The sequence below is a fragment of the Musa acuminata genome, chromosome BXJ1-7, assembly GCF_036884655.1.
Source record: "Musa acuminata AAA Group cultivar baxijiao chromosome BXJ1-7, Cavendish_Baxijiao_AAA, whole genome shotgun sequence".
Taxonomy (NCBI): Eukaryota; Viridiplantae; Streptophyta; class Magnoliopsida; order Zingiberales; family Musaceae; genus Musa; species Musa acuminata.
Window position 1 is genome coordinate 39,259,154 of NC_088333.1, and position 22,026 is coordinate 39,281,179.

Sequence of the window (22,026 nt, forward strand, 5' to 3'; positions counted from 1 at the left end):
TTGTTGCTTAAGTACAACAATGAGAGTTAGCTTATGATAATGCTCATCTTTGTGTCTGGTATCATGAAATGCCATTGTACAGTGTCAGGATCTCATCTCTTTTGCCTCTGTGTATTCAGCAACCCCACCACACTGACCTACAACTAAAACCACACACAAACTACTTTGAATCACATTTAGACATTTGGTAAATCTTCTACTTTGAATCATCCTTTTATGAATGATTTCCTTCCTGACATCATGTCATTGTAAATAAGCTGTTGTCATTGTGAGAGTTCTAAGACTAATAAACGGGAAGGAAACCAATGCAATTATCTGTCACTAAATCTACACCTACAGTTTCATTAACTAAAAGGGGAAAAGCATCACTGGAAACGGCTATTTGTCGCTCTCCCCTTCATTGTGACCATTTACAAGGAAGTATTGGCGAAGTTCCATGCACTCATTTATTGCACCACAACCGCCTCAAATAATCTCTATCTCTCTCTCTCTCTCTCACTGTCTCTGCTATATGCTTCCATGTCGTCCGACTCACTCTCTGACCCTCTCGCCGAAGCGCCGGCTGCGGCCGGAGGGGTCGGCCTCGGATACGGCATCGCCATAGCGGTCGGCATCCTCGTCCTCGTCTCCACCATCTTGCTCGCCTCCTACCTCTGCGTCCGTGTTAAGAGCGACGTTCACCGCCCGCTCCCCACCCCACCCCCTGCAGCTCGGCCCGCTGCCTTGGCGCCAGACGGCAGCGCAGCCGTGGTGGTGGTGACGGCGGTGGGCCTGGACGGCCCCGCCATCGAGGCTTTCTACCCCAGGTTCGCCTGCGGCCAGGGCGGGGCGCTGGCGCCGCCGGGACCGTGCCCGATATGCCTCGCGGAGTACGAGGGCGGGGAGGCGCTGCGGCGGGCGCCGGACTGCGGCCATTGCTTCCACGCGGGGTGCGTGGACGAGTGGCTCAGGGTGAGCGCCACGTGTCCGCTCTGCCGCAGCTCACCGGTGCCGTCCGCTGCGGCGACGCCCCTGGCCACTCCGCTGTCGGAGCTGATACCGCTGGCGGCACACCCCAGGTGATCGAATGAATCTCCAGCGCCGGTGTGGGGTGGCGGGGCTGTGGAGAGAGAAAGAGAGAGACGGAGACAGAGCAGAGGAGAAGCAGTGGCGAGGGCAGTTGAGTCTGTCATTAATGCATTTGATGTTTTCCCTTCTTTTTCCTTTTCAACCATGAAGTTTGACATATATACAAAATTAGATACATTTAAAAACATATATTAGAAAATTTCAATGGATTAGTAGTCAAAAAAAGTCTTTAAAATCTTTAAAATCTCAAGATAGGAAAACTGAAAAATATGAAAAGTGTCTCCTTACAATTGAGTTTATGGGCTCTGACTTTGTCAACGGGTGAAAATAAGTAAAAGTCAAAATAATTCCGTAAACATGCATACTACTAGTCACAGAATAATCTCATATGCATAAATAGGTCTCGACAATGTTCTTCATTCATTCATGAGCGACAATTTTAAGGTATATATCGAGAAAAATGTCACCTGAACATGCCAAAAGGGGATTAAAAAAAATAATTTAATTCATTCGTGAATAATAATAATACAAGCTAATGTATGTATATATATAAGTAACAAATTTAATTCATTCTGAAAGGTAGAAGATTAGAAAATGACTACTGCCGTTTGGAAGAAGGAAGCAAGCAATCATACATCTGCCCCATTCTTGAAGTAACAGTTAGCTTGTATATAGTTTCAAGATCGGGCTTGGCCAAGTCTAGTATATCCTGTTGCAAGCTGCAACGTGACAAGAATTACTCACAACAATAACATCTTTAAGAGTTGCAGTATGGAATTTACAGGAAGCTGACGCTAACCTCATCCACTCGCCTGTTTCCTTTGCGTGCCTTTCCGCCGCCTTGTACAGGCGATCGAGGCTATACAGCACCATTCCGTATATGCATCGAGCATCCTCCTCCTGTTTACCAATAAAAATGGCATAGACTACATGATCCATGTTTCTTTGGTAAATAATATGAGGTTACCAAGTGAAATATCAGCTATGATTTCAACAGTGAAAAAACTAAAAAATTTTACGTTATTCATGAACGTCGTCATACATACCCATACAGGTTTGCTACTTAGTTGTGTCGATAGCTCGTGTGTAACTTGTAAAGGAATAATGAAAAGAATCTCTAGCAGTCATGTTTGAGCAACACAAATGGTTCATATTTACAAGGAATAATAATTTCTATGTAGCTGTTGAACTGCATCTAAAATAATAGTCTTGAGAGAAGCTTGTATAATCTTGGAGCAATATAGGTGTGGACAGGATTGGACCCATATGGATCCATAAGTTGCTGCAACTAAGAAACAATCTCATGTCCTACTTATAAATCAGTTGTTAGTGACTAAAAGGGGATGAGAAGCATCAGATCTCAACCTAACAATATCCTAAAAACACTCATAAGAAACAATCTCATGTCCCAACAGAAAGGAAACTGAATTTTCAGCAATCTAAAGAACCTGAAATACTAGTTCATCTTTACCTTTCCTTGATCCATGCAAGTCTGGAACTGCACTAGTCTCCTCTCAACTTCGACAACAAGAAGCCTTCTTTGCCTGCGAGCAACTCTCCCTCTGCCTTCTGCACTCTTATCCTAATATTGTCCACTTACAGCAATTAAAATTCAAGTGGGCTAACAACAGACAACAATGTATTTCACTGATAGATGACCTTCATAAGAAAAATAAAATTTCATCAAGTGAAACCTGTACTAAGCACATTCGAAAAAGCACAAAAAGTAATTCATAGACATAGATTTCACAAAGCTTAACAAGGTTCTCAACAGACTAGGCATAAGAAATTTGCAAAACATCTAAAGATCTAGCAACATTAGATACCCACCTGCATCACCCATGCTCGGACCAACATAAGCAGAACAAGAGAAAGAAAAAAGGCTGGCAGAGCAGCAAGAACAGCAAAATTGATTTCATTTGCCCTGAGAATCTGATCCAGCTCAAGCATTGCTCTGTATAGAAAGTTTTCCTTTAGTGCAGTCACAACATCACAAAATAGTGTATATTTGATCAGAACATCCGAACAAAAATGATTCAACTTACGTCTCGAGATCCAGTTTCAGCTTTTGAATCTGCAAGTCCACAGACAAAATAAGCAATGACATTCAGATCAGTCATTTTAAATTAGGGTAGAAAGAAACCTGAATAAGCATTGCTCGAGCAAGCTCTCCACTCAAAAGATTTTGAAGAGGATGCATCACCTCTTTCTCATATCTGCACTAAAGCATCTACTGGTTAATCTGGAATAACATATATAGAACACTATTAACAGCTTGAACAAGCAAGCCAGCAACGATTAGATGAGCACAAATGTGAGGGAGTAAAATCAAACAAATTTTTCATCAGAAATAAATTAACTAGTGGTTGCTCAAAAAGGTGATGCAAAAAATTCAAGCTTGCTCTTTTCAGATAAGCTATACAATTGTTACAAGCATAGAGTACTTTTAGCACACAAACAAGTCAATAAGCACAAATAAACTATAACATTACACCAATAGATTGAGAAGCATCTTTCAGGCAATTGAACAAGACAATTAATTAATGCAGTTGTTACTGGGTGTCAGTAAAAATCATAATATTCTGTGATTTTAAGTGTCTTTTCCAGTTCACAGTTTAGGATTATGGCATTTAGTGTAAAAGGAGTTTTTCCTGAGTTTTGGAATCCAGTAAATCTTGGTTTTGCATACTTTGTTTGCATTAGAATTTTCCAAATTCATGATTTGTCCTTCTGGTGTCCAGAATTTCTTCTACTTGTATAATATTCCTTCTAACAAAAATACTTGCTAAAAGAATCCCCTTTTTGTTATATAGCGTAATTTACAAATAAACAAGTATATAATCCTGATGGCAAATCCCAAAAGCATCCAGTCATATCTTAGAATGCTAAAGTGTACATGGTATATGATGATTGCTGAATTTATATTTATTTAAACCAGATTCAAAGAGCCCCAATTTCATTTATCAGTTTGATCTGAAGTAAATTTGAGCTCAAATTATATCAGTTTATTACTCAAATCCATGTCGAAGAGCAACTTAGAGCTCATTTGATCAATCTCAAACACAATATGTGAAGAATGCTCAACCTCAATGAGACTTGTTCAACATGGAACCGTTTTCCTCCTTATGTCGACTTCAGTGTTCCACAATGACAGCAATAATACTCTGTAAGGTCCCAATTACTTGGCAAGTTCCACAGACACTAAGATACAGACACCTAACAAACTCAAAACTTCTGTAAACAATGATCCAAGAAATGCAAGAAAATGGAAAAAAAAATGATAAACATACACCTGAGTCACATATGACAACTATGATTAACGTTCTGGGTGCAAGATCATAACAAAGTGGCTTGCCGGTGGTGATATGGAACATTTTTAAACACTTAAACCTTATGGCTATGTAAAGAAAGATTCGTCCAAAGTGAAAAAGTATCGTGCACTTGGCCATCCTTTTTTTTTTCCCTCACATTTCAGTAACCTAGAATGTAGAACTGACTACTTGTTCTGCATCAAAGAGCCTTTATGCATGGTTCCAAGGAATACCAACACCAATATGCACCGTATACCATGAAACTTATTTTGGAAGATGACATAGGGTTATCAAATTGCTGCTCCTAGTCCTCTCTTCATAAGTAGTTTTTAATAACTGTGTCTGAACTATGAAATGGACAAGTGGAAGACACTAAGGAAATATGATGACAATGAAAATCAAGAATCTTGGCAGCATGGCAGAACTAACCAGTATTTAGAGCTTATCGATGGACATGGATTAATTTCCACCAGCACAGCATATATCATGCCTAACCGTGTCATTACCAATATTTAAAAACCTTAAAGATGAATACTCAGCATGGCTGAATAAGGCATGAAAGCTGTTAAAAAATAATATATTATCATTTTCTTGATTAAGAACCAATGACTACAAAACCATGTCGATATGTTATAACAATATAGCAGAAGGGACTGATTTCATATTGTGAGATTCCATTACACTAGATGTAATATGAAGATAAATAGTTTAGAAAAAGGAAGAAACAAACAGATGCATAGATAAACAAAAAAGGTTAACATATTGTGAGATTCCATTACACTACATGTAATATGAAGACAAAATAGTTTAGAAAAAGGAAGAAACAGACAGATGCATGGATAAACAAAAAACGTAGACATTTATTTGTCTTCGGAGCAACCATATTTGCTATGCATGACAAAGTCGATGTAGAAAATGGTCGCCACTAGCCATCAGAAACAGTGGATATAGCAATTTTACTGCATAAAGCAGCATTATGTAGTTCAAGATTAGATATTTTTACCTGGCCATGACTATTTCCAACATTTCTTGATCTGGAATATTCTCTGGTAGCTTTTGACTTTTTGTTTGCTCACAGAAAGCCAACAACATCCTGAAAATTCTACAGCACATCACTAATAATCCAGCAATCAATTAGACAAGCATCAACAAATAATAGCAATTTTGGTTCCATTGCCACACTAACCAAAGAAAAGAAAGAAACATTCTAAAGATTCTGAAGGAGACTCAGTAGCAAGTTGTGGAACAAACTAAGCAATGAATAAATGGCTAACGGTAGCTCACATTAGGCTTAATAAGGTAAAGAAAACATGTTAGAAGCATTTGGAAATTATATTCATAAAGAATCATAATAGTAGGTATTATTTTGAAAATTCACCGACAATTTACCTTTTCTTACAGAAAATTAATGACCAGAAGGGGAAAGAATGATCAAGCAAAATTAGAAAATTGATTAAATAGGTGACTTTGTGGTATCAGTTATATGCAGAGATCAAGTTAAAATAGTAAAATTTAACCTGTGTAAAGAATCAGCAGTCAACTGCACCTCTTCCATTTCCATCACACCTTTTTGTCTCTTCCTAAATGTTTCAAAAAGTTCATCTCTGATGGAAATAAGCTGCAATTGCAGATTGTGAACAGGATTAGAAAAATAAAGAATATCTCATAATAGCAGCAGCAGTCCATAAGAGATTAGAAAGATTTAGCATATATATATATATACATATATATATGTATATATATATATATATATATATATATACATATATGTATATATGTATATATATATATATATACATATATGTATATATATATATATATATATGTATGTATGTATGTATACATATATATATATATGTATGTATGCATGTATGTATACATATATATATATATATATATGCATGTATGTATACATATATATATATATATATATATATATATATATATATATATGTATGTATGTATACATATATATATGTATATGTATGTATGTATACATATATATATGTATATGTATGTATGTATACATATATATATGTATATGTATGTATGTATACATATATATATATATGTATGTATATATATATGTATATGTATGTATATATATGTATATATATGGATTTGTATGTATATGTATGTGTATGCATATACGTCAGCTATAAACTAGGTGAGAGCCAAAAAGCCATCACGATTGCTAAACTTCATTGTTACCATTGTATTTAACAAAAACTCTTTAAGCAAGACAACAAAAGCTTCAGCCCATAAAACCAATAAAAAACTCCCAAGATCTAAGTTTGAAAGATGTAACAGAGACTCTTATATATCCTAGTCTCTATTCTAATAGCATAACCATTAAGGTTCACGAATCCAGATGGCATAAGTCCACAGATCAACTCAAGAATCACTTAAACATTTTACCATACAATAGACACCACAGATGTTTTATTTCTGAGGCAAAACTAGTGTTAAGCTTATTAAGTATTAGAAATAGTACAGGAAAAAGGAGAAGAGAAAGAGAGAGAGAGAGAGAGAGAGAGAGAGAGAGAGAGAGAGCAACAAAAAGAATAGGGAGGAAGAAGACAAAAGAAACTACAAGAAGCTTTGAATCACATCAAAATTCACTACCTATGGCGAGCACGAAACAATTAAATCAAGCTACGATGTATTTGAGGATGGCCCTTTGTTTGCTAGTGACACCATTAAAGTTCCTGTTGTTTTCCACCTACCAGATGAGACTTTTGTTGTTCGCTAGAGGCACCCTTAAGTTCAAGAAAAGAATCTTAACCACAAACCAAACCTAATAGTGCATTACTCTTGCAAAAGAATAAGACAATAGGAATAAAAGAACACGTCAAACATTCAACAGGCTGTGAAGATGAACAACAAATAGTGTTTGTAGTTAAAACTATTAACCAGGAAAACTATACCAACAAGCAATAAGAAGTAAAAAATAAGCAATAAGAAGTAAAAAATAGTATAAAAGAACTTATGCAGCATACTGGTTGCTCAACATGATCCTTCAAGAATCCAGCTGCAGATTCCTTTGCTTCATGGATCCAATTGTCTATGTCAGGGCTTCCCATAAAACTACTATGTCGCAGAAACCACACTGAACATAGTGTGAGGCCAACTGCACCACAGGTGTAACGTAACCAGTATAATGTCAATCTCTTTGGTTTTTGACAGGTGGAAAGCTGACAAGCACAGATTATAAACAATTGTCACTAAAAGTTCATCATAGAAAAGCAATTTGACAGTAAACTATACAAAGTAAGAATGATGAACAAAAAAATAAAATTGAGAAATGAAATGCCTCCAAGAGATATCAACTATATTATACTCTCATCTACCACCATTATTTTCCAAGCACCAATATCTGAACCAGTAGTGTAGAAGAAACTAACATTAAGAGATTGTTTGTTTGTAGTTGAAATCAAAATTTACTTTCTGATTGAAGTTTCTATATTTGGTTTGTCCATAAGGTGGTTGAAAACAAGTTTCACAAACAGGCCAATCCCAATCTGATCTGGAATTTTAGGAGCCGATCTCAAACCTGAGTTAGCTCATTAAAAACTGGTCAGACTCAAAGAATGTAGGTTTTTGGTGGCCTATTACAACTGATTTAAAACTATTGGAAAAAGGAAAAGGGAGTTAGAAGGTGGTGGTGGCGGTTGCAGTAGCAGTCATCACTACCATCATCCTTGATGGTTGCCACATGGCAACCCCATAAGGAGAGTAGGCAAGGAAACAGGGAAAAGATGGGAGAAAATAAATAACATTTTCCCCTGAGCCCGCCATTTCTTTCCTTTGCTTGCTGCTGTCTGCATGTGAGAGAGAGAGTCCTAAGATTTGTGACTTTCGGTTAAGAGAGAAGAAACTGTAATAAGGGGTTTCTCATACTATAATATATTATTTTTATTTTTAAAGTAAATATTTTGTAAAATATCTATGTAACATAAATCTATTAGCATATTATTGTAAATTAAATTTTCTATAAATCATTTTTTCACTTGATGTCTATCCCAAATTACTCATCAACCATGGTCTGATAATATAAACCATGATTGAAGGAAATTGATAGTTGCAGGTTGGTCTCTACATATCATTAATTGATAAATGGTTTTTGAAGAAATCAAATAAAATAGATAAGTGACTAGTGATCAGCAATCGTATAGCAAACTATTAGCCTATATCATAACTAGAAGATCATGAGATTGATAAAGCTGATCACTGAAAGACTCTGGCATTGATAAGTTGTTTGCTGATCAGTGATCATCGATGCCTAACAAATAAATGTTCAATGATCTCTAGCTGCCTATGGATTATTAATTAATGATCTCAATTGTTGGTATACTGTTGAATGTGATCATCAGCCTTTGCTCGATTGGAAAGCTAACAGAATGTCAGTGAATTCTCGTTGCCACCTACCTAAGATCATTGTTGGTTGATTGTCAAGAGCTGAAGACCATCAACAGATGATCATTGCTTGACAATCAATAATCATCATCACAGGCTCGTTGATGGCCGATCATCAACATTCTTGGGCCAGCCATCACTAATTATCATTGTTCATTGATTGGTCACCATTAGATGTTAATCAATTATCAGCTATCTATCCTGACTAACGATCTTCAATAACTAGATACTGGCAACTGTTAGTCATTAATTCTAAACATAGTCCATAATCCTTTGGCTTAAAAGCAACAATAAGTATCGTCCACCTGGCTGACAGCAGCTCACTATAGCTCGAAGTCACTGAGCAAATTATCTACAAAAACTTGTGTGCAAGGTCTTAAAAACAAGGCCTACTAGTTGGTATGGACCAGCATTTTATGCATCAGCGATCTCACCATTAACCAGCATGCTTACCACCAGTTTTCATTTGTTTCTTGTTCATACTAGACTTACTGCCCCTGGTATGATTACCGTACCACATGTACTGGCCTTTTTTTTCGTTGAAAACAAGAATATTGCAAATATTTTTGCTCAAAACCAAGTAACACCAAACCATTTTTCTGATTATCCCTGGTTTTAATAGACAACTGCCTTTTTTTCATTCTTTTTCTTTTTTCATCTCACAGCATTCTCTCTCTTTTTCTCTTTCTCCCATGCACCTTCTCTCTCCCTCCACTCCTATCATTAAGGCACACCTCCTACTGGCATGCCTCTTCCTTTGTCTCCTCTGGTGGTTCTCTTCCTCCTTTACCTCCTCCCTCCTCACCTTCTCTTAATACACAAGTGACTTTTGGGCTGATTAGGATGAGACAACTGACCTGAGATCAGCTATCTTGAATATGAACCACATGATCCATCTTCAGTTAGTAAAACATCCTCTGAGAAACAATTTCCCATTTCACAGAAATTTTGGATCCTGTTGGAGTCAATATGAGAAACAATTTCCCATTGCACAGAAATTTTGGATCACGATGGAGTCAATATGGTAAATAATCAATAGCACAAAGTCCATAAATAATGAATAGCACGAAGTCCATAATCTCTTTACTGCTTAGAAACTTATTAATCTCTTTACAGCTTAGAAATAGTTGCCTAGTCATGTTCCGGCTTAGTCATGTTCTAGTTCCCTAAGTATTCCTATTAACACTCACAAATAGTTGTTTGGCTTAGTTTTAGTTCTCTTAGTATTTTATTGAAGACATTTTTGCTAATAGGATCCTTATTTCCAGGATACTTTATGTTCAAAGTATGTCATCCCAACATTGAATGCGGAAAAGTTCTCAATGGTATGTCATCCCAACATTGAATGTGAAAAGGTTCTCAATGGAATTTATTTTGCTATTTCTAGAAGGAATTAATAAACCTAAAGCACTCAATAAGATGACCAATTTTAGAATTCCACCATAGAATGACAATGTAAAAATAATTCGGCACCTACTTCAATTTTAGATTGTTGCGAGAACATACATGATAAAAAACAATTAACAATTGAAGGTTTAAATTTCTCTTAACCATATAAAAAAATTTACAAGACCGATTAAAAAGCCATAGTCAAAATTCAAAAAATCAGTTGAACATATGAAATTTCTTAAATTCTTCTGTCCTAATAGATTATATAAGATATGGCACATTATGTCATTATCATCCAAAATGGTAATAGCATGAAGATCGCAAAAGCATCAAATGCATCAGGACCGAAGAAAGAAAAGAAATTGATAACCAGGATAATCATATTTGCACAAAACCAAAACTAAACCAGAAAATCATACTAAGAGTATATGATACAACATGGAGTATACTTACAATGAGAGATAAATATAATTCTAGTCTCTGCAAATTTTGATAAATCAGATCTGTAGCATCCCTTATCTCAATATCTGTCCATTGAGACTTTGCTAGGTGCTCCTCAGGTATTTTCTCAAGGTGAAGTACAGACGAGCCATTCTGGTACACTAAGGACTTGTCACCCTATCCATAATCACATGCAGAATGAAAAATAAAAGAATTAGCAACATAAATCTTATTCATACTAATTCTGGTTGTGTGTGTGTGTGTGTGTGTGTATATATATATATATATATATATATATATATATATATATATATATTTATTTATTTATTTATTTACTTATTTATGAACAAAAAGAAACAAAGTAATGAACTATGAGAAGTTAATGCCTAACCTTGTATATATAATGTGCATGGCCAATTGAAGCTTCTAGCTTCAAAAAAAGGCTATTAATGGCTTCCAATACTAGAGGCAACGACTTGTCAGCATCCTCAATCAACATTTCCCCATATTTGTCAACTTCCGAGTAAACCTACAAGAAAAAATAACAAAACAGTACTAACAACACCAAGACATATATAAAATGCTACTCTACCACAACTAAAACCATAAATAAACAGATATATAATGCAGAAAACCTGTGCTAGAGAATTAGCCAGGCAGTGCTGTAGACTGGTCAAAATAGCTATATTGTGACATATTGTATTGGATGCAGCATGAGATAAATGCTGGAAGGGAGATCCATTCGTTCCAAGTCTGCTTAACATTTCATAAGTCCCATCGATTAAGGCCCGTGGTCCTCTTTCAAAGATCATGAAATAAATCTTCTGAGCATTTGTTCCCTAAAATTAGAAGAAACATCAATAAGAACAAGGGTAAACATCTCAAGATTACTTTTAAAGTGACTCTTATCTTCTAGCATATAAAGCAAGTGATACTAAATTAGCAACGAAATAAACAAACACAACAATCACCTCAGCCCGAGATTGCCAAAAGTGCAAACTTTTCTGAATTTTATGCAAATTACACAATATACACTCCATTATGTCTTCTAACATAAAGGATGCCCTTGATGCTCTGGCTGCAATTCTGCAATATGGAGCTTCAAATTGGTTAGCCGACTAAACAGTTACTGACTGTTTCTTACGATAATGTGAATACATCAGAATATTAACTTAAATAAAGCGCATCATAAAATTAAAACAGCACAAAAAAAAAATTGAAGAGCATGATTATCTCAACAAATTAATTTGGTCTTTTGGGACCACATTTTCTAAATATTTGATAAGTATGGATGAATCATAAATTCTAAAATCCACTGATTCTAAAATCCACTGATTCCAAAACTCCACCGGTCGCAACGCATCATCGAGAAAAACGATATAAAATCGAATCTCGATACAATCTCTTCCAGAAAATATTGGCGAAGTGAAGGCGGATCCTGGTTCTCGAAAGCGCAAGACGGCTATGAAAGAACCGAAGAGAGGATATAGCGAAGGGCTCACGAGAAAGACCGGACAGCGTTCGAACGCATCGGAAGGGGGAGACCGTGCTTCCGCCTGCGGTGGCGGCGGTGGACACGGGAGATCTGGCCAAAAAGGGGCGGACCGCGAAAGTGCAGGCGGTCCCTCAAGATCCTCCAGAACCGGCTGGAATAGCGAGCGATGACGGACGTGGAGTCGGTGGCATCGGTGGTGGAAGGGACGGATGCAGGCGGGCTCTCAGCCGGCGACGACGCCATTAGACGGTTTCGTCGATCGGTGGCGGTTCGTCGCTTTGAAATCAGCTTTTGAGGCTTAAAAGAGACTCGTAGGTCAACCAGTGGACGTGCAATATGGGCCAAGTCGGATCAGATCCCACGGCCTTCGGCCCATTTCATTCTTTAATTTATTTATTTGTTTTCTGATTTTTAATAATCAATCAATTTCTTTTCAAAAATCAAGTTTTTTATGGCTTATTTCTTTTATGGCTCAATATCGAATTATTGATTGTTCATATTTCATAATCTAATGAATAAATTTAGAAGGAAAGTTCATTTCTGGAATAGTATTATTGATGGCAATCAAAGAGATTGAGTCGAATGACTTTACAAAGTCAAATTTAGATTTATCTATAGTATGCATCAAATATTAATATGTTATCATAAATATTTACTAGTTTCCGTAAGGAAAGCCTTTTATATATATATATATATATATATATATATATAATTTTTAGTCCCACATCGTTAGTTTAGAATTTTCTCACTTTACTCTCTCTTATATATTCACGAGAGCTGAGACGAGTGTGGTAATCAATTGAGTAGAATTTTATCATCTTTTTTCTCCAAATTAAAAGTTTATTTATTATGGAGAGCATATGGCATGCTTTTCGATTTTATTCATAAACTCTCTTTTAATTGTTTTATTTTAATGATGTTAGATTTTCTCATATTGTTCTAAACTAATTCTAGATGTTGTTGTAGAATTATTTATTTATTGCTAGAGGAAACGAATTCTTTGTATTATGTTTAATTCTCTAGAGCTACTATAATATCATTATTTTCTTCGAAGTAGTATCATAAGATTTAATCTTAATTCTGTTATTGCACTTCCAATATTGTTTTAATGTTTAGAATAACGAAAATTATCAACAATTTCATTTCCTTCCTATACAAGATGTGGTGACGATGATTATGGTCATTGAGGATCTCAAACTTTCTTCCATTATATTCGAATAAGAATACGTTAAAAAAGAAACATTGAGTTTTTGGGTCTATGTTTTTAGTTAAAATCATCCAATTCAATTTTCGGTTTAGATAGCTTCATTTGTCGTGACAAGTGTTTTAACCATTCTTTCTTAAAATAATAAACTCATAAGATTGTAAAGCTTTAAAGTATTTTGAATTCTGTTTGGTTTTGTCATTGTATTTAATTTTGCATTATATGAAGTTGTTTCACATTTGATATATTTTTAAAATTGTAAATAAAGTGCAAAAGATGTTGATAACATCTAAATTCTAAAAAGTATTTTTTAGATATGTAATTTATATTTGTCTCTATCTAAATGATGGATGTTTGATGTATTAGAATCTTTATATCAGCTGTAGGGCTAAAATTTGAACACATATAAATAATAGTGTATGTGAGTCGTAGTCTAATAGTGGTTTCATGTCGTGATAAGTTATCTGACTCCATTCACAGGTAATCCTTTTCAACTCTAACTCTCTCATCATGGATCAGCTTTAATACTAAACTGATGAGTGAACTAACCAATAATTTTATTTGGTCTAAATAATCGATCAAAATACTTAAGCTAGAGTTGTCATAGTACACTCATTAAATCTTTATAATTCAATTATAGTCATTATCGAATTAATTTGAGGTATCACAGCTTGAATATATATGAATGAGAATATTTTTTTGTTATTGAGAATTTTTGTGTACATGAGTGGTGCCAAACGAAATTATGTTAAGTGGTGAAATACTGAATGATTCTATGCTAAACATATCATATAAGATTTATAACATTATATGTAATAATAATATGCTTAATTATCGTTTAATAAAGTTTCAAAATAAGATTAAAGTCTCAGTGAGGGGATGAGTTTAGCCGGTCTTCCGATAATAGCAATCGTCCAGCAAAAAAATGAATTGATCAATGCCTCGACAAGTAGAAAAGTCAAAGTGAAGAATAGAATAAGAATACGCTTTGAGATTCAAGTGAAGAATAGAACATGAACATCTTTTGAGAACAGGAATGTCCTTTAAGAATCAAGTAAAGAATAGAACGGAAATGGCATTTGAGAATCCAAGTACCGAATACAACAGGAATATCCAAGTTTAAAATAGAACTGCAACGCGTTTTGAGATGTACGCCCTGTGAGAATCGAAGCGAAAGATTCGTGTCTCACATTGCATCATCGTTGAGTACCCCAGCATCCGATTCTTAGAACGCCAAGACGCGTTATATTATGTTGAGCCCCCCTAACCTGCGGCGTGCATAATAACGCCAGCATCTTCAGCTCCTGGTAGCTCTTCTTCGCCTCTCCTCTTCAGGCTCGTCATGGGTGGCCGCGGCGAGTTCATGCGGATGGGCAATGCCCTACATCATCATGATCACCCTCCACAGTTGGGCTACGCCGGAACGAATATCCTCTCTTTCGAAGGCGTCGCTCGGCGGTGGGATGGGCCAATACGTTCTTGCCGTATACAGTCATTAGCGTATCATTCTATGGCGGTATTAAGCTGCTGCAGCATTGTTACTTTGTGATATGAATCCCGTGTTTACTCCTATTTGTTTGTCGTCGCTGCGAAGCTTATTTCTTGATCTTTGACATCATTTCAGGCCGGTTATGGACAAAATTTTCTACTACACCGGCCTGAAGCATATATCTCCTACCTTCTCATCCGCCATGAGCATAGACGAGCTTCTTACGCGCGCTGTGGTTTATGTTGGATGGTATCAGACCCCGATGGATCTGAATAAGGTGATATACCGGGCGAAGGTGGTCGGAACTCTAGTCACCGTTGCTGGCCCCATGTTGATGGCAATCGGTTACCTATTGTGATCGGGGGTCTGATACAATTCAATAGAAACCACAGCGCAGCGGCCGAAAGAAGCTCATCTATTTGACTTACCCGCTAAGCACGGCCACCAAGAAGGTCATGGCCGGATGAGAAGGTAGCAGATGTATGCTTCAGGCCGGCGTGGTAGCAGCGACGAAAAACAAATAGGATTAAACACAGGATTCATATCACAAAATAGCAGAACTGCTGCAGCTTAATACCGCTCTATAATAAACGCTAAAGGAGCGATAGATAGAGTGGCAAAGGCATGACTGTTGACGACAAGAACGTATTGGCTCATCCCACTGCCGAGGGACGCCTTCGAGAGGAAATTCTTTCCGGCATCGCTGAACTGGAGGGTGATCATGGTGAGGTAGGGCATTGCCCTCCGCATGAACTCGCCGCGGCCACCCATGACGAGGTGAAGAAGAGCTACCAGGAGCTGAAACGAAGGGAGAAAGAGGATGCAGAACCAACACACAAGGAGCAAGCAGCCACACTCCTTATTTATAGTGGTGGTGTATAGGCCACCAGCAACGGAAAGAAGGAGATTTTATAGGCCACCAGCAACGGAATCTTTCTTTGGAATCTTTCTACGGCTCTTTCACGTGGGACCACGACAAGATACCCAGCTTGGATTTTTCAGAGAAACATATCCCACGACATGGTTAGGAATTCCTCTTCCTATTTATTGGTTTTGTGCGAATGTGATTATCTATCTTGGTTATCAATTTTCTTTTCTTTCTTTGGTTACCAAGAAGGTCATGGCCGGATGAGAAGGTAGCAGATGTATGCTTCAGGCCGGCGTGGTAGCAGCGACGAAAAACAAATAGGATTAAACACAGGATTCATATCACATAGTAGCAAAGCTGCTGCAGCTTCATACCCTTCTATAATGAATCCTAAAGGAGCCATGGATAGCGTGGCAAAAGCATGACTATAGAGGATAATAACGTATTGGCTTGCCCCACTGCGGCGCGACGCGTTCGAGAGGATATGCTTTCCGGCATAGCCGAACTGGAGGGTGATCAAGGTAAGGTAGGGCATTGCCCTCCGCACCAACTCGCCGCGGTACACCCATGACGAGATAAACCAAAATTACGACACATTTATTCACCAACAACATTCGCACAAAACCAAAACTAAACCAGAAAATCATGCTAAGAATACAACATACAACATGGAGTGTACTTACAATGAGAGAAAAATAAAATTCTAGTCTCTGGAGATTTTGATAAATCAGATCTGTAGCATCTCTTATCTCGATATCTGTCTACTGAGACTTTGCTTGGTGCTCCTCAGGTGTTTTCTCGAGGTGAAGTAGAGATGGACCCATGCTTGTACAAGCTCGGCTTAGGCTATTTTTCTTTGATGCTTGGAACAGACCCGACCGAATGATAAGATCTTATATCAAAGACAATAGGAAGAGGAATTCCTAACCATGTAGTGTGGCTGGTGGCCTATACATCACCACTATAAATAAGGAGTGTGGCTGCTTGCTCCTTGTGTGTTGGTTCTTCATCCTCTTTCTCCCTTCGTTTCAGCTCCTGGTAGCTCTTCTTCACCTCGTCATGGGTGGTCACGGCGAGTTCATGCGGAGGGCAAGGCCCTACCTTACCATGATCACCCTGCAGTTCGGCTATGCCGGAAAGCATATCCTCTCGAACGCGTCGCGCCGCAGTGGGGGAAGCCAATACGTTATTATCCTCTACAGTCATGCTTTTGCCACGCTATCCATGGCTCCTTTAGCATTCATTATAGAAGGGTATTAAGCTGCAGCAGCTTTGCTACTATGTGATATGAATCCTGTGTTTAATCCTATTTGTTTTTCGTCGATGCCACAGGAAGGTGCAGCCTAAGATGACCAAGTGGGTGTTCTTAAGGATATTTGTGTTGGGACTTCTTGGCTCAGTATTTCGTTTCTGCCCATCTTCCTACTTGCATACGAAGCTTATTTCTTGATCTTTAACATCGCTTCAGGCCTGTCATGGACCAAATCTTCTACCACGCCGGCCTGAAGCATACATCTGTTATCTTCTCATCCGCCATGAGCAGCATCTCGCCGGCCATGACCTTCGTTGTGGCCGTGCTTAGCGGGTAAGTCAAATAGATGAGTTTCTTACGCTGATGGTATCAGACCCCCCATCACGATAGGTAACCGATTGCAATGGTAGGATGGAGAAGGTGGATCTGAAGAAGGTGATACACCAGGCGAAGGTGGTCGGGACTCTGGCCACCGTTGCCGGCGCCATGTTGATGGCACTCTACAAAGGACCTCCAGTGGAGCTGGTTTGGAGCAAGCATGCCCATTCTCTTGGATCCAACTCACCGGCCGTCACCGATTCGAGCAGCAACAACTGGTTTATGGGCTCCGGCTTCCACATCTTAGCCACCTTAGCTTCGGCTTCTCTGTCTCTCCTTCAGGTATGAGATCATTGCTTCTCCTCCATCGAGTGAATTGAATGCTTAGGTTGTGCAACTCTTACAGGAGGAAACCCTAAAACAATACTCTGCTCGGCTGTCTCTCTTGACATTGATATACTTGGTGGGGACATTGCAAGCTGCAGTAGTCACTTTCGTCTTGGAGCACAAGCCTGCTGTTTGGACCATAGGCTTCGATATCAACTTCCTCGCTGCTGCTTACGCTGTTTCTCTCACGTTTTGTGATCGGGAGAATGCAGCTAATTTGTAGTACAACATGCAGGGAATCGTCACATCCAGCGTCGCATACTATGTTGAAGGGCGGGTGATAGAGAAAAGAGGGGCTGTGTTTGCGTCAGCCTTCAACCCTCTTAGGATGATCATAGTAGCCATCATGGGCGCGTCCTTCCTCAACGAAAAGATCTATCTCGGAGGGTGAGATTACATGAACGACATGTTTATTCGATCTCAAAATTTCCGTGTGCTGCTGCTGTGCCTCGCTTTCTTTCACGCTTGGTGATTGAGCTTAACAAAACTCTTTGGGTGCAGCGTTCTTGGTGCGGTCCTCGTTGTTATCGGCCTCTATTACATTCTTTGGGGAAACAACATGGAAGAGTAGAAAATGAATTCATCTTGAGGAGATAGTCCTACACATTGGATGATAAATGCCCACGTACTTTGTAGGATAGAATTCATCTTGCCAAATCTATATCCTGTCAAATCTATGGTTTCCCAAAACAGTAGAGTCATCAAGATAGATAAGCATTTTCTTGTACTAACTTGGTTCGATTAATGATTAAGTAATCAAAATTATCATCTGTATTAGTGGTCACTTTTTCTATCATGAACTGTTTAAGTCGACTGTTCTCTCTCTCTCTCTCTCTCTCCTGTCTTCTGGCCTTAGATTTATTGTGCTTGCTTGAGTGCGTTGTTGGACATGTGCTAATGTCAGTTTCGGAAGCAAAACAAGAACGGAAGAAACATTATTATTTATTGAAGAAGAACTCGCAGATATACTTTATGTATGTCCAATGCTTACGAATATAAGAAGACGGCCATACATGGATGGATAATAGATGGAATATAAAGACTTACCACATCTCAACAGAGATTTTATCTATTTAGTTATTACAACTATGGAATGAGAGAGTAGGGACGTCCTTTAGCCTCTTTTCTCTTTCTACTCTTGCTTGCTGTTTCCCCAAAGAACAGAGTAGAGGCCGATGACAATGAGGATCGCCCCGAGAACGCTGCACCCAAAGAGTTTTGTTGAGCTTAATCTCCAAGCATGGAAGAAACCGAGGCACAGCAGCACACGGAAATTTTGAGATGTAATAAACATGTCGTTCGTGTAATCTCACCCTCCGAGATAGATCTTTTCGTTGAGGAAGGACGCGCCCATGATGGCTACTATGATCATCCTAAGAGGGTTGAAGGCTGACGCAAACACAGCCCCTCTTTTCTCTATCACCCGCCCTTCAACATAGTATGCGACGCTGGATGTGACGATTCCCTGCATGTTGTACTACAAATTAGCTGCATTCTCCCGATCACAAAACACGAGAGAGAGAGAGAGAGAAACAGCGTAAGCAGCAGCGAGGAAGTTGATATCGAAGCCTATGGTCCAAACAGCAGGCTTGTGCTCCAAGACGAAAGTGACTACTGTGGCTTCCAATGTCCCCACGAAGTAAATCCATGTCATGAGAGACAGCCGAGCAGAGTATTGTTTTAGTGTTTCCTCCTGTAAGAGTTGCACAACCTAAGCATTCAATTCACTCGATGGAGGAGAAGCAAGTATCTCATACCCGAAGGAGAGACAGAGAAGCCGAAGCTAAGGTGGGCAATATGTGGAAGCCGGAGCCCATAAACCAGTTGTTGCTGCTCGACTCGGTGACGGCCGGTGAGTTGGATCCAAGAGAATGGGCATGCTTGCCCCAAACCAGCTCCACTGGAGGTCCTTTGTAGAGTGCCATCAACATGGCGCCGGCAACGGTGACCAGAGTCCCGCCCACCTTCGCCTGGTATATCACCTTCTTCAGATCCACCTTCTCCATCCTATCATTGCAATCGGTTACTTACTGTGATCGGGGGTCTGATACCATCCACAGAAACCACGGCGCGCGTAAGAAGCTCATCAATTTGACTTACCCGGTAAGCACGGCCACCACGAAGGTCATGGCCGGCGTGATGCTGCTCATGGTGGATGAGATGGTAGCAGATGTATGCTTCAGGCCGGCGTAGTAGAAGATTTGGTCCATAACAGGCCTGAAAGGATGTCAAAGATCAAGGAATAAGCTTCGTTGGATTCGTATATAAGTAGGAAGATGGGCAGAAACTAAATAGTGACCCAAGAATTCCCAACGCAAATATCCACAAGAACACCCGCTTCGTCATCTTAGTCTGCACCTTCCTGTGGCATCGACGACAAACAAGTAGGTGTAAACACAGAATTCATATCACAAAGTAGCAATTCTGCCACAGCTCAATACCGCTCTAGAATAAACGCTAAAGGAGCCATGGATAGAGCAGCAAAGGCATGACTGTAGACGACAAGAACGTATTGGCTCATCCCACTGCCGAGCGACGCCTTCGAGAGGATACTCTTTCCGGCATCGCCGAACTGGAGGGTGATCATGATGATGTAGGGCAATGCCCTCCGCATGACCTCGCCGCGGCCACCCATGACGAACCTGAAGAGGTGAAAAAGAGCTGCCGGGAGCTGAAACGGAGGAAGAAGAAGAAGAACCAACACAAGATGACCTAGTAGACAGTGTTATTTATGCACGCGAGGCCTCAGGTACGTGATTGCCCTGAGTAATGGCGATGGACTCCCCCTTTCTGATCGTATAAGAATCCCGTATAGAATAGCAATAAAAAAATTTATGTCTTCGGAGCATATATTTGCGATGCATGACAAAGTCAATGTAGAAAATGATCGCCACTAGCCTTGTTATAGAAGATAAGAGTCACTTGGGTGCCTACATACATATATGTATATACATATATACATATACATATGTATATATGTATATATATATATATGTATGTATATATATATATACATATATATATATATACATACATATATTTATATACATATATTTATATACATATACATATACATACATATATATATATATATATACATATATATATATATATATACATATATACATATATATATATATATATACATATATATATATATATATACATATATACATATATATATATATATATATACATATATATGTATACGATCGGATTGGATTCGTCGGGCAGGCGAGTGGGCGTGGGCATGGGTGCGTGGCGGGTGGGCGGGGTCCTCAAAATAACTCGTGATTTTTTATGTTATCAATTCTATTAATAAAAATATTATACATATTAACTGTTCACTTTGATAAGTATAGTAATCTCAATATAATTTTTAAAAATATAAGGATTGAGATAACTAATTATATGAGATAATTTATAATTAATCAGATAAGATATTGATAAATCGAATTTTCTATTTGTCGAGACATTGAATTAAAGTGAACCTGAAAAACATATTATTCTCAATTTAAGGATTGATCCACCGGCCATCCCTCCTCCCTCACTTCAATCTTAATATTTCTCGGATTGATCCACCGGCTAAAAACAATGAAACAGTTCTCGGATTGCTTCGGGGGGGGGGGGGGAGTCAAATTTGGCAACTGTGCTTTTTTGTTGTGCCACCTTCAAAACAATGAAATCGTTTGTCTTTTAGTAAAGTTTTTGTCAACGTTACCGTTTGTCTTTTAGTAAAGTTTTTATCAACATTTTATTATCCGTCAAAATGTACAAATGAATGACATGACACTTTGACTGTGATTGTCAATTCATTCAAATTCACCAACTAATTTTCCTGTTTCAGTTTCAATTCTTATAACAATTCATTCATTCATAATATTTATTTGCATACCTCTGTAGCAGCAATATATTCTGCTTCTGTGGTGGAGAGAGCAATACACCTTTGTAATTTGGATTGCTATGACACTGCTCCCCCTACAAAAGTAAGTATATAACCTGGAGTAGACTTTCTCGTATCTATATCTCTTGCTATATCTGCATCTGTGTAACCTGTCAACACAGGTCCACCTCCAAAGCTTAAATAAACCTTAAAGCTTCCTCTGAGATATATAAAAATATACTTCACTACTACCCAGTACTTTTTGCATGGATTTGCAAGAAATCTGCTAGTAACACCAACTACATATGCGATGTCCGACCTCGTACATACCATTGTATATATTAAACTTCCAATTACTGAAGCATAAGGAACCTTTTGCATTTTCTCCTTCTCCTCATCACTTGACGGAGTCTATTCTGAGCATAACTTGAAGTGACCTACAAGAGGAGAACCAACTAGTTTTGCATTGCTAATACTAAATCTTTCCAATATCTTCTCAATGTAT

The 22,026-nt window shown here is 38.3% G+C and overlaps 4 protein-coding genes across 5 annotated transcripts; 2 read left to right on the forward strand and 2 right to left on the reverse strand.

The window, feature by feature from the left end:
• Positions 1-303: 303 nt before the first annotated feature.
• On the forward strand, positions 304-1,062 carry LOC135679309 (putative RING-H2 finger protein ATL69). Its single transcript, XM_065192904.1, has one exon. It carries the CDS (start codon positions 520-522, stop codon positions 1,060-1,062), a length of 543 nt encoding a protein of 180 aa, XP_065048976.1. The 5' UTR covers positions 304-519.
• A 407-nt stretch (positions 1,063-1,469) lies between these two features.
• LOC135679308 (protein DGS1, mitochondrial-like) lies at positions 1,470-12,398 on the reverse strand. Of its 2 annotated transcripts, none has more exons than XM_065192903.1 (14): positions 12,137-12,398; positions 11,597-11,711; positions 11,261-11,464; positions 11,017-11,154; positions 10,638-10,802; positions 7,379-7,573; positions 5,897-5,997; positions 5,383-5,472; positions 3,212-3,284; positions 3,114-3,142; positions 2,899-3,022; positions 2,540-2,650; positions 1,868-1,968; positions 1,470-1,787 (listed from the first exon to the last, which is right to left on the reverse strand). In XM_065192903.1, exons 1-14 carry the CDS (start codon positions 12,361-12,363, stop codon positions 1,667-1,669), a joined length of 1,794 nt encoding a protein of 597 aa, XP_065048975.1. In that variant the 5' UTR covers positions 12,364-12,398; the 3' UTR covers positions 1,470-1,666. The 2 variants fall into 2 exon arrangements, with proteins under 2 accessions (XP_065048975.1, XP_065048974.1); XM_065192902.1 differs by having other exon boundaries at positions 1,473-1,787; positions 12,128-12,398.
• A 4,342-nt stretch (positions 12,399-16,740) lies between these two features.
• On the forward strand, positions 16,741-18,209 carry LOC135679750 (WAT1-related protein At2g40900-like). The gene is made up of 6 exons (XM_065193733.1): positions 16,741-16,934; positions 17,150-17,266; positions 17,521-17,593; positions 17,658-17,816; positions 17,874-18,025; positions 18,140-18,209. Exons 1-6 carry the CDS (start codon positions 16,741-16,743, stop codon positions 18,207-18,209), a joined length of 765 nt encoding a protein of 254 aa, XP_065049805.1.
• Positions 18,210-18,770: 561 nt separating this feature from the next.
• On the reverse strand, positions 18,771-20,273 carry LOC135680034 (WAT1-related protein At5g07050-like). Its single transcript, XM_065194019.1, has 7 exons — positions 20,080-20,273; positions 19,938-20,000; positions 19,739-19,855; positions 19,396-19,645; positions 19,173-19,331; positions 18,952-19,103; positions 18,771-18,840 (listed from the first exon to the last, which is right to left on the reverse strand). The coding sequence occupies exons 1-7, from the start codon at positions 20,271-20,273 to the stop codon at positions 18,771-18,773; spliced, it is 1,005 nt and encodes a 334-aa protein (XP_065050091.1).
• Positions 20,274-22,026: the final 1,753 nt, after the last annotated feature.

Coding starts and splice junctions, on each gene's coding strand:
- LOC135679308 (XM_065192902.1), bottom strand. CDS start 12,363: ATGGCGTCGTCGCCGGCTGAGAGCCCGCCTGCATCCGTCCCTTCCACC. Junction 5,473..5,896: donor ACTGCTGATTCTTTACACAG/GTTAAATTTTAC, acceptor TAGAATTTTCAG/GATGTTGTTGGCTTTCTGTG. Junction 3,143..3,211: donor CTCGAGCAATGCTTATTCAG/GTTTCTTTCTAC, acceptor GTGGACTTGCAG/ATTCAAAAGCTGAAACTGGA.
- LOC135679309 (XM_065192904.1), top strand. CDS start 520: ATGTCGTCCGACTCACTCTCTGACCCTCTCGCCGAAGCGCCGGCTGCG.
- LOC135680034 (XM_065194019.1), bottom strand. CDS start 20,273: ATGGGTGGCCGCGGCGAGGTCATGCGGAGGGCATTGCCCTACATCATC. Junction 19,646..19,738: donor GTGGTGGCCGTGCTTACCGG/GTAAGTCAAATT, acceptor TTGCAATGATAG/GATGGAGAAGGTGGATCTGA. Junction 18,841..18,951: donor GAAAAGATCTATCTCGGAGG/GTGAGATTACAC, acceptor CTTTGGGTGCAG/CGTTCTCGGGGCGATCCTCA.
- LOC135679750 (XM_065193733.1), top strand. CDS start 16,741: ATGGGTGGTCACGGCGAGTTCATGCGGAGGGCAAGGCCCTACCTTACC. Junction 16,935..17,149: donor TTAGCATTCATTATAGAAGG/GTATTAAGCTGC, acceptor ACATCGCTTCAG/GCCTGTCATGGACCAAATCT. Junction 17,817..17,873: donor TCCTCGCTGCTGCTTACGCT/GTTTCTCTCACG, acceptor TACAACATGCAG/GGAATCGTCACATCCAGCGT.